Source organism: Helicoverpa armigera, chromosome 5, assembly GCF_030705265.1.
Source record: "Helicoverpa armigera isolate CAAS_96S chromosome 5, ASM3070526v1, whole genome shotgun sequence".
In the NCBI taxonomy this organism is placed as follows: domain Eukaryota; kingdom Metazoa; phylum Arthropoda; class Insecta; order Lepidoptera; family Noctuidae; genus Helicoverpa; species Helicoverpa armigera.
Genome location: NC_087124.1, coordinates 2,521,382 through 2,535,521, shown reverse-complemented (window position 1 = coordinate 2,535,521; position 14,140 = coordinate 2,521,382). Strand labels below are relative to the sequence as shown.

The 14,140-nt window shown below is 34.7% G+C and overlaps 1 protein-coding gene across 1 annotated transcript in view; it reads left to right on the top strand.

Annotated features, from left to right (window-relative positions):
• Positions 1 to 12,047: 12,047 nt before the first annotated feature.
• The window catches only part of LOC110376589 (solute carrier family 22 member 3), a 38,696-nt gene continuing 36,603 nt past the window's right edge, over positions 12,048 to 14,140 (top strand). Inside the window, exon 1 of the mRNA XM_049842438.2 lies at positions 12,048 to 12,231. Within this exon, the coding sequence (XP_049698395.2) occupies positions 12,229 to 12,231 (3 nt within the window). The 5' untranslated portion in view covers positions 12,048 to 12,228. The remainder of the gene's footprint in view (positions 12,232 to 14,140) is intronic.

Genomic DNA, 14,140 nt, shown 5'->3' with positions numbered 1-14,140 from the left:
TCATTTTCATTTACATAATATGTTTTAGCATGACTATTTTTGTGTACATATTATGTGCTTGTATTTTTTTGAAGTGCTCCATTTGACATCTTATCGTATATCAATTTCATTGCTGTCTATGTATGTATATTACAATCGTTTTATCTGACCTTCCTTTTTTCTTGTCGTGTCCAGTTGAATGATAATAATACGTGTTATTGTTTGACAACAGAATACATAGCGTTGTTTAGATAACAGATTAGATAAAGCGTATATGAATAGAAGTCGGCGTAGACTGTAGTACAGCACCCATGAAGGTTCATTTACGTAGCACTAAGATTTATAGGTAAACACCAATCTCTTTGCAACTGTATAACCATACAGTTTCGTGTAATTTCTCTCAATGTTTTGTCCATAAGAAAATCAAAGCTGAAATACTTTTTTCTACTTTATTTACTTTAGGTATTAATATATTTTTTTAATATTCTATAGGTTCTTTGCTAGAAGATAGTTAAAGGCTACTTTGTTAATTTTATAGGAAAATATGTTTTCTACATCTTTTGTTTGTTTGTACCTTTAAGGATCAGAAGCTATTGAACCGAATTGAACAATTCGATCACTGTTGGGAAGCTACATGATTCTCGAGTAACATAGGCTATATTTTATTCGGGTATGGGACGCCAATGAAACCGCGGGAAAACAATTAGTAAATTACAAGAAATATGATGTATGTAGGTTATCAATCACAGGAGGAAGTACCTACAGGATATTTATTGATAGCACAGATACTAAATATAATCTAAAATCATAATAAGCTGCACAAATCGTGAAGGCCTTTTTATTATCATCGGTATTTATTATCTAAACTGAGATTGTATTTTAAGGGCACTGGACTACTTCTGATTATTGTTATTAACTTATGATATTGATCTTTCATTAAAGAATGTTTGTTAAACAATCATGTTTAAGTTTTTATGTGAATGGATCGATAGTTACAAAGTATTGTCTATGACCTATAGAGGTAATAATATTTATGTTATTCTGATTGATGTGGTATATCTTGGACACCATTGGTTGATTAAAGGTAAAGGAAAACATGACCTGGATTGTAGAGATTGAAATCACCAACCTGCATTGAGTGTGAAAGGAGACCTGTGCCCAGCAGTGGGACGATAAAAAGGCTCTGATGATGCCTGTTTTAAACTGATGGTTTCGAAACCAGCAAATATTTTAGCTTCAAAAACATTTGATAACTCGGTATTGTTAACCAGGCCCTCGTTTGAGGTTTTTCCAGTAGTATTTTAATACAACCCTTCAGTTATTTTAAAACTATACCAGTTTGGTATTAATATAATTAAAAGTATGTATTATTCTAGTATTTATATTCCGCTATTTATACACATAATTAGGTACTCAATTTTGATTAAAAATTTTAATATTGTACGTCACACACATATCGTCATGTAAGTTCTTACAAACGCATATTTAACTGTAATTGGTTCTATCATGTACAACATACATATGTATGGATAATGTAGTAATATACCTACCTACTATGATGAATTTGTATATAATTATCGTATTACTAATATCCTGCTTAACGATTAAACGTTCTATTTCCTTCAGATTAAGATCTAATTTGGATTATTAGAACATTTCTGGTAATTGCTGTTAGCGGTTTGGGTACCCGATATCGGACAATGTTCGTTCTTGACTTATATTGGATTTGTCAACAGATCATTATTGATGTTATTGTACTGCAATTTAGCTTAGCGTATTTAGATAATATTTTCAATAGAGATATTGAATGAATGCATCATAAATATATGAGGGTTAAGGGTGACAATAGGAGTCTTTAAGGGCGGAAATCGTTACTGGGGAGAATGTTGTGAGAAATAAAATATCTTGAGAATCGAGGTGAATAGAAATAGCAACGTCTAAAGAAGAAATTAAGATAATATTATTAAAGAATCCAGATTGAAAAAGATGCCAGAAGATTTAAAATCTTGTTTTTTTAATATATCGTGGTATTTTTACTAAGTTATTTCTGGTATATGTAAATGTGATGGAAATCCTAAAAATTAAGACGCAAAAGCGACCCAATTATTTACATTAATCGGACATCGAATTGCAAATCAGCCAATCGATTTATCCACCGAATCCTTTCACCCATAACAAAAACAAATGACACTCGCACGACAAGAACAAAAGTATTTACATTCTTGTTTCGCATTGTAACAATGTGTCTTGCCAATGTAACTCTACATGAGTCAGCTACGGTACCGGGTGGTAACGTGCAATTAACGACCGCTTCCAATATCCTATCTATCCATTGTTATTGCTCACTAGAGATAGCATTTTGACATTAATCCCTATCCTCCTACTACCTCCAGCTACTTACTACCCGCCATACCAAATCCGTAATATCCAGTAAGCAAAGAAGATAGATCGAATATTGGGAGCGGCCGTAAGTGCATATTGATCTTTATACCCGACACGTCATTGCCGCATGTGGTCGGGTCTTGCTGTTACGTTCAATTTGAGGAAAAAATCTCGATTAATGTTAATGCGGTTCATTTTATGGGAAATAAAAATATGTGAAGATTTCTGAGAAATATCGCAGACCTCGGACTTGTAGAAGGTGCGATGTGGAACACTTACGTTGCTTCATTTAACTATAACGATAACTGAACCATTTTCAGTTGTTAAATCGCCAATTTGCCCAATGTGTCGTGTGCGGCAATTTCACGGCTGGTTATGGTTTGGCTATCGTTACATGGTGCAACTTAAGAACGCATGTCCAATTACTGTTACAGTCTTTTCATCGTCCCACTGCTGGGCACAGGTCTCCTCTCACACGGAGAAGGATTGAGCATTAATCACCACGCTTGCTCAATGCGGGTTGGTGATTTCAGACTATAGTCCTATAGTCAGCATGTCCAATAGTGGACAGAAATAGCCTAATGGTGTTTTATACCGTGTCCTAACAGAAGGACAAAGAGGAGTTAAACAAACTTGCCATAATAGTCTGCAAACTAACGCGGTGTCCTGCGTGAGCGACGAACGCGACGCGACGCGACGCTGCGAACGCGACGAACGCGATCAACTCAAAGGAATTCCCTACATGCGGCCTATGTGACAGTCTGCGGCGAGACGCGACGTAACGCGTACTTGTTTTGAGGGCGACCAGACGCGACACCGCGAACTATTCAGAAGCGTTGATTGTTGTGGGACAAAAAAAAACATAAATATTAAAGAAATCGTTTATTAGTACAAACAAGTTGGAAGATTATTGCTGTCTGTACTTTAAATATGAACTTTCAAGCAAAATTGTAACACAACTTCTCCATGATTTGAGAAGTAATGACCAAAATCACGTAGGACATCTGTCGCGTATAGCATCGCGTCGCATTACGTCGCGTCGTGTTGCGTCGCGTTCGTCGCCCACGCAGGACACCGCGTTAGGGAGACATAAATAACATCACGAATAAGTGCATCTAAACCCTTTCGGACTTTAAAAAATATTCTCACGATATTTTTTGGAAGCAGCATAAACATATGCAAACATATTTAGCACACATGTTAACTCGTATGTAAGTAGGTCCGGCATGGCATGCGAACGGATCGATGCATTTACTTGCGAAAATATTACACACATGACTGTCATGCGTTGTAGTGTAAAACAAATTGTGCGATGTGAACGAACTTGTTTTGGGACGAGGTTTTAACGACAAACGCGTCAATTGATCAGACTGGAGATACATAAGTGTGTAATTGTGTATCTCTATAAAAGACGTGGTGCATGAATTTCGAGTATGGATCGGTTGCTATGTGAGTCATGTAGACAGACCGAAGTTTGGGACACGGTGCACGGTGTCTAGGCATCTACTGTATAAAGTACAAATATGTATAAGCTCATAGTAACATGCAGGGTTTGGTTGGCAATTCTCATCTTAATCCGCAATCGAGACAGTGACGTCAGCGAAATATTTGTTATTCAACTTCTTGGGTGGATTCCTTCAGCTAAATGTTTTAAGAAGTCGCGAAAACAAGGTACGGTTCAATAAACTACTCAATATGTTTTAATGGGTAGGGCATGCATGGTAGGAACGCATGGGAGTTCCAAAAAAATTGAGAATCATGAAATCAGGTAAGTAGTCAAAAATTCTATTAAAACTTTATGGAGTGTTTCAAAAGGTGATAAACTGAGGTGTTGTGAATGGCATTGATATCAGTATTCACTTTGTTTCGGTCGAGATGTAATGCTATTCGATTACAAAGTGTCGCAGCGAAAGAATCGATTGTGCAAACATTCTCGTACATACACAACTACATACTACACAGAGATAAACGGATAACACCTGTAGCGACCTTCCACGGTTTACTTGTGGATTCGAAGATTAACACAACGAGTATAAAAAATGTATTCGTGCTTTTATTATGGCGATTTTATTACATCATTATGATGTGTAAAGAGGCTGTAAAACATGTTAATTAAAATATTTGTTCCTTTTGTTTAGAAAAGCAATCTTGCCTCTGCTCTGCAAAGCTATCTTAAGAAAACTACTGAATTCGAAACCTTTTGGGACAAAGCTAGCCAAATTGGGACGCGGATAAAGGAAGCCTATTTCTTCTCCGATTATCTATGTCAAATTTAATTTTAATCGCTTAGACAGACAAAGCCGATTAGACAGACAAAGTTACTATCGCTCTCATTTATAATGTTAAACTAAAAGGTATTCACGTCGATACGAAATAACAATGAATAATTCTTGACTCTAATTCAATGATATTGTAATTGTCCTTGCTCATGAACTTATCAATGTCAAAGTCAATACTTCCTAGGCCAAAGGTTGACAGATTTCGGTGCACAATTGTTCGAAGCATATGGTGTAATCAATTGCCCCCATTTAACTTCTAATGAATTTAAAATAACTGACAATGTTGTTGTTTAGATTACCTACCAAAAGATATGGAAAAACCATGCGGTCACAGATAAACTATTATGCACATATAACGTATTATCAGGCCGGCAATACACGGACCGCTTGAAGCTTCAAGCTGTCGACCGCCCGAATCCGTTGCAACTGCTCGAGCGGTTCGCGTATGTGCGTTGATAGAACTCTGCAGTGGCACATACTTAAAGTGTTAGATAGCCCATTTATCGAGGAAGACTATAGGCTATTATCTGGATGCGCAGATATCATATAGAAACCGCTGGCAAACGCTGGTACTCCATATGACAAAATGCTTGGAAGGAGATATAGAAAAGGCTGATTAAGAAGTGGCCAACTTGAAAAGAAACGCAAAGCAAAGCTGTAAGTATCAGAAACAAAGCACTCAGGCGTACATTTCTCCCGTCTCATTGTAAACAAGGTTCAATATTGTAGCAGGGCATTCAACTAGGAATAAGTACATAAATCTATATGTCTATCAAAATGTATGACGCTTCACTTGATATGAGAACTTCCTATGTAATATGTGCATCAGTTGTTCTAGTGAAACAACAAAATTGTTGTTTACTTGAAATGCCTTTATCGGTAATGATAAAAAGCTGTTTACTTTTATTTTGTTTCTGATAACATTTGAGATTTAAGTTCTTATACCTATACTGGTTAATATTATAAATGCGAATGTTAGTCTGTTTGTAGCGTACGCCAAAACTACTGACCTGAATTAAATCAAATTTTGTACACACATAGGCTATTTTTTATCCGGTTAAGAGAAGTTCTCGTGATGTGAATGGAATCAAGGGGCCTGTATGTAAAGAAACCTGCTTTAACTCATCTGGCAACTAAGAGGTACCTGTTAACAAAGTTTAAAGGAGTTTTAAATTAAAGAACCCCCATAATCCTTGGGTTAACAACCTTTTCCGGTTTGTCGTTTGACCTCTTGATTCGAACATGGCGATGGTATTAAGGTTACAAGAACTAATTCACATGTTGACCCCATCAAATAAATAAATTAACACTTCCTTTGTGTTCGCAATTAAGACGCGAGTTGTTAGTATCACGATATTAATTTGCAAAATAACAAAAAAAGCTTTAAGCTATACGTTACAATGATTGCTTTATTTTAATATCTTAAACAGTATTTCTTTGTTTAAATTAGGCGAGTAGAAAAAAAGGCAATTTAAATTCAGTTTCTTAGAACTTATTAACAAAAGAATTTGTCTCTTTCTGTGTTTTCACTGGTAAGAAGGAATAGTGGAACCAATTCTCCAGCAACATAATTTAAAAATGTCGAAAATGTTTATTAAATGAAAATAATGAAACTTTTCATTTTCAAAAACTTTCCAATAAGGAAACTTTTACGAAAATTGCACTCTGTTACTAAATATTACAATTAATTCATGCAGACAAGCTAAACAGCTGTCCAATTAACGATTACAATTATATTTTTCGGGAACAAATATAATGACCACCATAAAATGCTTTGATACCTAAGTTTTGCAACCAGAAATATCTACTGAACACCAGAAAAATTAAGTCTAAAAATGTAATAGTACCAGCTATTTTAGTCACGACTTCACTTTAAATTGTATTCGACCACCAAATTTAGTAAATGATCACCAACTCTTGACGACCAAATTAATGTATTATTTTTGCCTAAATAAGTCACTGTGATTGCCATAAAATGTAGGCTTATTACCAAATAAAGTATTATGATGCCATATTAAGTTATGTGTCCGGCTTGCAATGCATGCGTGAGTGTCAGTATGACGAGTGACAGGGGAAAATGGAAGAAAATGACATATTGCGCCGACGCCAAGTAAAATTGGGAACAGGGCAGGAGAAAGAAGAAGAAGAATGTGTTTCTCAATACACTCTTATCGCACTGTTTAGAGGCATGCAATAGACAATTTTCCACGCTAGTGTAGGAAAAGGGTCCCCATAATGTTATTACATTTATTTTATCAGGCGAACTTTTTTGGAGTCACTTTACTTAAACAGGATAGCAAGATGTAAAACTTTTTGATGATCATTTACTACTTTTGGTGATCATTTACTACTTTTGGGATAACAATGATTTTTGGACTCATTTTGCTTAAATAGGATAGCAGAATTTAAAACTTTGGTTATAATCTTACTTTAAAATGGTGGCTTAATTTTGGTGATCATTTACTATTTTTGGCTTACGTAATGTTCTAGCTAGATTGCTTCATAGTTATTATAGAAAAATCATGTACCTATTATTATTTTTTTAGATCATGTAGGGTGCAATAGAAGTTTTCTTGTACTTTTATTCTAGCTGGAATCAGTTTTAATATTTTTTCTATTGTGTTATGGCAAAATCATAATTGAGTTTTTATAGCATTTTTTATTATGAAAGGTCACACTGGTCTTGCTAATATGCTTTTATTTCTATTGGCTAAACAATATTTTTTGTAACACAGTTCCATTATATTTACTGCAATTTTTTTTCAAAACTATCTTTCTAAGTATGCATTATTTAAAATTTCAACAAATATGTATATTTATATGCTACTAATATTGAGTGTTCCCAGTACTATAAAGTAAATCATACCCATTAACCCATTGTATGCAGTTGCACAGATATGCGAGACGAAATAGATTTTCTATTATCTTATAAGTAAAAACTGCATACAACAGGTTTTAAAATCAAAATAAGTAACTTACAACATGCCGCTTATCCGCCATATTGTAAACATCAACATTGCCGAAGGTCTCCGTGAGCATCGCCAGCTGCAACGCAAGGACTACCCCCAACATGATGGATGTTGCATATGCTGCGTCCCGTGCTCAAGTCTCATGCGCTCCTACGCAGGTGGGTGTAGGCCGAAGAGGTGGTTGCATGATTTTGTACCTACAACAAAGAAAAGTGAGGAAAATTATCAATCACCTCAATTTATTGGATAAATACTTCTTTCTTCCAATGTTCTCTTTTCAAAGGCTAAATATGAACTATGATGTGGATATGTGACAATGCGAGTTCCGTATTTAAATTGAAAATTAATTAAAAGGTCTATATGAGTATCAGCTTTAATACATATGGATGATGAGTCTATTGTAGGTAGTATGACATTATTATTTATTTTATACTTAGAATACTCATAATTACAAGTATGTCATGTAGGAGCTCAAATTAATTGGGTGAGTCTATTTTAGTTTGTAGGGTAACTCTCACAATGTATTTAAATTTATTCATTAATGTTTAAAAAATATATTATCAGCTGGCAGAACTGTTCGCATTATTGATTTCATATAGTTTTAATTCTTCTAATCACTTGTTTTAATGATACGAACAAAAGTTAACACTGAGACATTGGATTTGCATACAACAGAGAGCAAAAACAAATCATACATTGATATCTTAGTTTTTAAATACTAATTTAAATTCATTGTGTTCACAATGTCACACAAGGTTACAAAAAACACATTAATTCTTATAGGATTATCTGACAATTGATATTTTGCTATTAAATCAGAAAAAAACTTAGGTTTTAGGTCAACCACACACATTATCTATGTTTTATCTGTAGTTCTCATTCTGGTCACTATGTCAGGGATGAGCAAGCCAATAACCTAATAACAATATTTACAAGCTTGTGTTCAGGAACTAGTTTGTCGAGTGCGTAACCAGCCAACGACAAATGATGCACAAAGGAAATATTATGCCAATGATAACGATCCAGTTTCGTAATCAAAACATTGCTACCTTGCTATTTTACACAATAATAAATTCACATCAAACAAGAATGTCATGGGCTTTCGCGAATAAGTTAATTAAATTATTGGTAGCGACAAGTGTTGGCCTTGGATCACGTGTTTATCGACAACAATAACTCCATGAGATGTCCACACAAAACGAACACTGAAATATCATGGATACACGCATGAACAGACTACATATTTGTATTACACAGCACTACTTACGATGTATTGAACTCAATTATCTTCCGTGGTTTTATCAGGATCCACTACGTTTGTCAACAATACACTTAATCATGAGAATTTAGACGAAACTAAAAGGAAAAAATAATAAATTACGACTAATTCATTCCTCCTTTGCAGGAAAATTAGCGAGAAACGTCAAGCAAGTCAAAGCAAGTTTCGTTCGGAAACGCTAACCTGTCTTAGTTGTTTTTGGTTTGAGATAAAATTACAATTTAAATGTACTTAAATATTTCATTATAAATTCTTAAATATTTTTAATAACATTATATAGTGTGTGTAGCAGAATCATATTTTGTGGAAAAAGTTTTATAAAGAGAAATAAATAGTAGAGGTGTTCGGAACGTATGGTCTTTGTGAGATCTTCAATAAAATTATTCATCATGTCAATAATTTCATACAAAAGGTAGTTAATAAAATATCGTGAAACTGTTAAAAAAAAAACGGTCATGCTGTTATATTGTTTTTACAAAAAAAATCAAAATATGTAAACATAATCATGTAAAAGTGCATTCTTTTGTCACTTGCTAATGTGTCATTGTCAATTTATTAACCTTGCAGTTGCACTTGCGTCTCCTCTAGTATTCTTCTTGCATTGCATCACTTGGACTTAGGCTGCTAACTGCTTGAGTAGTCTAGACTACTAGTTCTGACTTTGTAATAATTTTCGGTAGGCAGAAATGGGAATATCTGTGCAGTTATTGAAAACCTACTTAACTACTAGATCATGATATAAATTGCGCTTATTTAGCTATAACTTGTATCTTTTAATATAACATATATTTTAAGTATTGTCTGTTGACCACCCGGTTTGTTTAAATTCCGAACGAACACTTTAAGAGTACCACCCACAAGGCACAAAATATAAAATACACTCGACTAAGCTTGTTTCGAAAATAGCATTTTTATCCCTTAGCTAATGAGTTAACTTTGATGTTCTTTTCAATTAGTCACCTTATTCAACGTTAACATTGCAGACACGTTATGGTATCTAAATATTTTCATACACCGACCTACGACTCGAACTTTATAGGTATGGTAGGTGCCTAGTCATTTGCAAACGGCAATACGTATACCTGCAACATTTCATATGTTTTTGTCAAGGAACGAATTCTAGTAAACAAATGACGATCCAGATTCCACCAGTAGCATGTGACCTGAAAATGACGTAGATGCGTGGTCGACGAGTAAAGTTACAAAAATAATTGTTTCTTACGAACAACTTTTACGTGGGTATATACGCCTAGTAATTATAGCACGCATGACGCACCTCGTAAAATATATACCTACCTTATTGAAACCAAAAGAAATGTTTGCTTAATTCTTGTAACTTTCGCAATATAATACATACTGTTAAAATCAAAATGTAATTAGAGTATTCTCCACAGGCGTAGCGTCGTAGTCACCACAGCCGTAGCGTCGTAGTCTCCACGGGCGTAGCGTCGTAGTTACCACAGGTTTAGTGTCGTAGTCTCCACGGGCGTAGCGTCGTAGTCACCACAGGCGTAGCTTCGTAGTTTCCACTGGCGTAGCGTCGTAGTCCCCACTGGCGTAGCGTGTAGTCACCACAGGCGAAGCGTTCGTAGTCTCCACGGGCGTAGCGTCGTAGTCTCCACAGGCGTAGCGTCGTAGTCTCTACAGGCGTAGCGTCCTAGTCTCTACAGGCGTAGCGTCGTAGTTTCCACAGGCGTAGCAGCATCGTAGTCTCAACAGGCATAGCGTCGTAATCACCACTGGCGTAGCGTCGTAGCCTACATAGGCGTAGTGTCGTAGTCTCCACCGACTTAGGAAGGTAAACTAATACATAATAATGTATTAGTTTACCGTCTTTAAAAGGCTTTTTTAAAGGCTTATAAATGAGCGATGCTTCGATTTTTGTAAAATGTCAAAGTTCATAACAATTTGGTTTTCTTATAACTTTTCAAGCTACATTGTTTGTCGTTTGCGTGGGCCGATGACCTTTATAATCATTTTTACATTAATCTTGTAAACGATCTTCTTATCATCTAAACGTTTTCGTACACAATACTGGTGAAGGCGGAATCAACTCCAGCTTTTAAATGGTCATAATGGAAAGTTACTCTTTTCAAAATAAACATTGATTTCTGCACATACATTACGTTAGTAGTAGGCATTATTCACTTTGGACACCTGGATAAAATTTTTAGTTAAGTAATAAAAGTTTCTGTGAAACCAAGCTTAACCACATGTCTATTTATTAACTAGTCAGCTAGTACTATTATTTTGCACGCCATTTCTTATCTGAAAGTAGCTATACTAAGAACGCAATCAAATACTTACCACATTTATTTAGTGGCTAGATACGTACACAAAGGCCAAATTGTATGTTTATTTATTCAGAAGTTCTAGCTCTAGTGTTTCTCTAAACGTGATCCTCATTTTAAGGCAGAAATCGCATTGAAACGAAAGTATAAAGAAACGCGGACTTTGGTGCTTTGGTCGTCTGCTTGTAATTATTGCATAATTGATACTTATTGCTTACGCTAACTTGTTTGGTACTAACACCATTACAATGTTAGTTAGTTAGTTACAGCCTATTTATCGTCCCACTGCTGGGCACAGGCCTCCTCTCACACGGAGAAGGATTACAATGTACTTTTCATTAATTATTATTTACTTCTAGATTTCTAACTCAAATAAATTCTGGATCCTAAAAATCAGTCATAAGTTAGTCATATAAATATGTAAGTATATCTAAGTCTCCATGCCACATTTCATCGAAATAGATTAAGTAACTTTGAGTGAAAGCTTAACAAACTTAATTTTTCATTTATAATTTGTAAGCAAGGATATCTTACAGCTTTATTATTCCTGGAATGCACAAGGAAGGTGAACATTACTTAGTAAAATTTTCACGCGCCCTTGACTGTTGATTCGTCGATAAAGTTGCTAGCTTTGACCTTATTGGCTGGCTGGCCGACAATGCGGCATTGCGCTGAACATGAAACAGAACTTTCTTCTGAAACAAAACCTCGTGTTTACCCGCACACCCGTTTGCCGGTAGCCCGTCAAGAATCGACGTCATTTGAATTTACGCTTTATGTACTCTTGCTAGAGTGGAAATTCCTTTGGCAACTGATGTAAATACTACCGCAGTCATTCATGTGTTGTGCCATCTCACATCTGGCAGTACACATTCGTGATACCATGGAGCGGTCGCGCCAATCCGTTTAAAATATCATTCCGAACTAGTTTGTTTTTTTCCGCAAGTGAGAGTTGCACTAGTGAAGGATTTATTTTTTAATTAGTGTTGAAAGCTGTCAATGGAACTCAAAACTGTGCTGTTCTATATTTAAACTGTGTTTACACCAAAATGGTAAGTTGGCACAAGTTCCGATTTTGAATATAAAATTTTCTTCAACTCGTATCTACGTGGAAATTGACTATGGAAATTGTTTTGAGCCTAGGAATGATGTAAAGGTCGTATGACAATTGATTTTAAACTTTTCATTCATAAATCAACATGGATTGAACACAATGGTGCTTTTGATGCGTTTGTTACACGTAAGTAACATTGTTCGTGCTACATACGCAAATTTGGATGGGTAAAACATCCGTTTTGCAAGTCTGTCCATGCATTAGAAACTCTATTGTTATGCAAAATTATTTGACCCACAGCTACCTATTAGGTCTTGTAATTGCTTAGTATCGCGCTAGACTGAGTTCAAATTCGAGAAAATCACGTATCGACATAAATTATTACATTGAAAAGAATGTGCTCATACATAGTGTAAAATTATTATTTTAACGACCTAAGAGATTTTATCATCATTTCCAGAAGCATTTAATAATACCATTGATACCATGTCAGTTTTTTTTAAACGGATTTAAATCAATTCAAATTAACTTAATAAAATTAAGTCTATGAAATCATTTATAATTTATAAATAAATTACTAACGTTCTCGAAAGTGATTCCAGAGCTATTTTGAACCTGTTTCAAACGCTGACTCTTTTATGAATTAAATTACTATATTTCTAGATGTAACCTCTTTGGTAATAAAGTTTTAATAGGTAGAATACTAACCTACTACACTGAAAAGTGAATTGTTCTAAATACGAATTCAGTATGAATCATAATGTCGTTGACTCTTCAAACAAATAGGCAAACAATGCCCGCTTACTCGAGTTTACAATGCACTATCGCCTCTTTACACAATGTTGGTAATGCTAATCACATTCCTCTGTTCTCTTTGCTTAAGTTTTATAGGATTACTGAGTAATCTCTTCAATCTTAAACAATAATATTTAAGGAGTAGAGTAACGTGTTTAAGCGCGCTGATCTTTACAAACAGTACAGTAAAAAAACTTTCAAAAAGTTAATAAAAAATTATTAAAAGTCAGCAAAAAATAGCGACAATAGACTGAGTGTCACTGGGTACAATTTTTTTAATAAAAACAAATGAGTCTCATTTTTTGCCTCGCATTGTTTTATAACAAAAATGAGACAAAACAGAGTCCAAAGGTGTAAGCCGTAAGTTGAAGAAACGACACGGGGGTCAGTTGGAATGTCAAAATCTGGTGAGATCAAACAAAAGAGTTCATTATTTATTCCAAGTAAAACTGGCTGGCGAACCCAAAACAAGAAAAAAATTATCATAAAAAATATACGAATGAACGATGTCTGGATAAGAAAAAAATAAAAGAATTAAGTACGATCACCTTTAATTAATTTTAATGAGATGCATAAAAGAAAAAAAAGTACGTAGAAACGTACTTTTAAGAAACTTAAATAAAATTGTAGCATTTTGAATTGCACTTCAAGTCTTTTTCTTCATATATTTAATTACACAGCCGGTAGCCCTAAAAAGCAAAAATAAGATACATTATCTAGTAAATTTGTTTTTTTTCACAACGGCAAACTGTGGTACACAATACTTTATTTTATCGAATATATTATATATCAAAATAAAACGTAAGAAACAATAACTGATATCTACTGGTTATAGGTTAATTAAATAAACCAAGATTATACATACTATTTGGAGACTTGCGTCACTGAAGTTTGGCAATAAAACAATGCACTCACGTACTACATTCATTCTAAGTATCTGCATGTTTTTGGATGTTTTGTAAACAGGACAAATCGAAACGATGAGCGCATTTTTTTTAGGCAGTGGGTTCAACTGGAATTGAATTTGGACTCTAACTCAAGCGTATATTTTCCTGTACACAAGTTATAAGTATAGAACAATTCGATCACAACAAACTGTAGGTTGGTTTGTA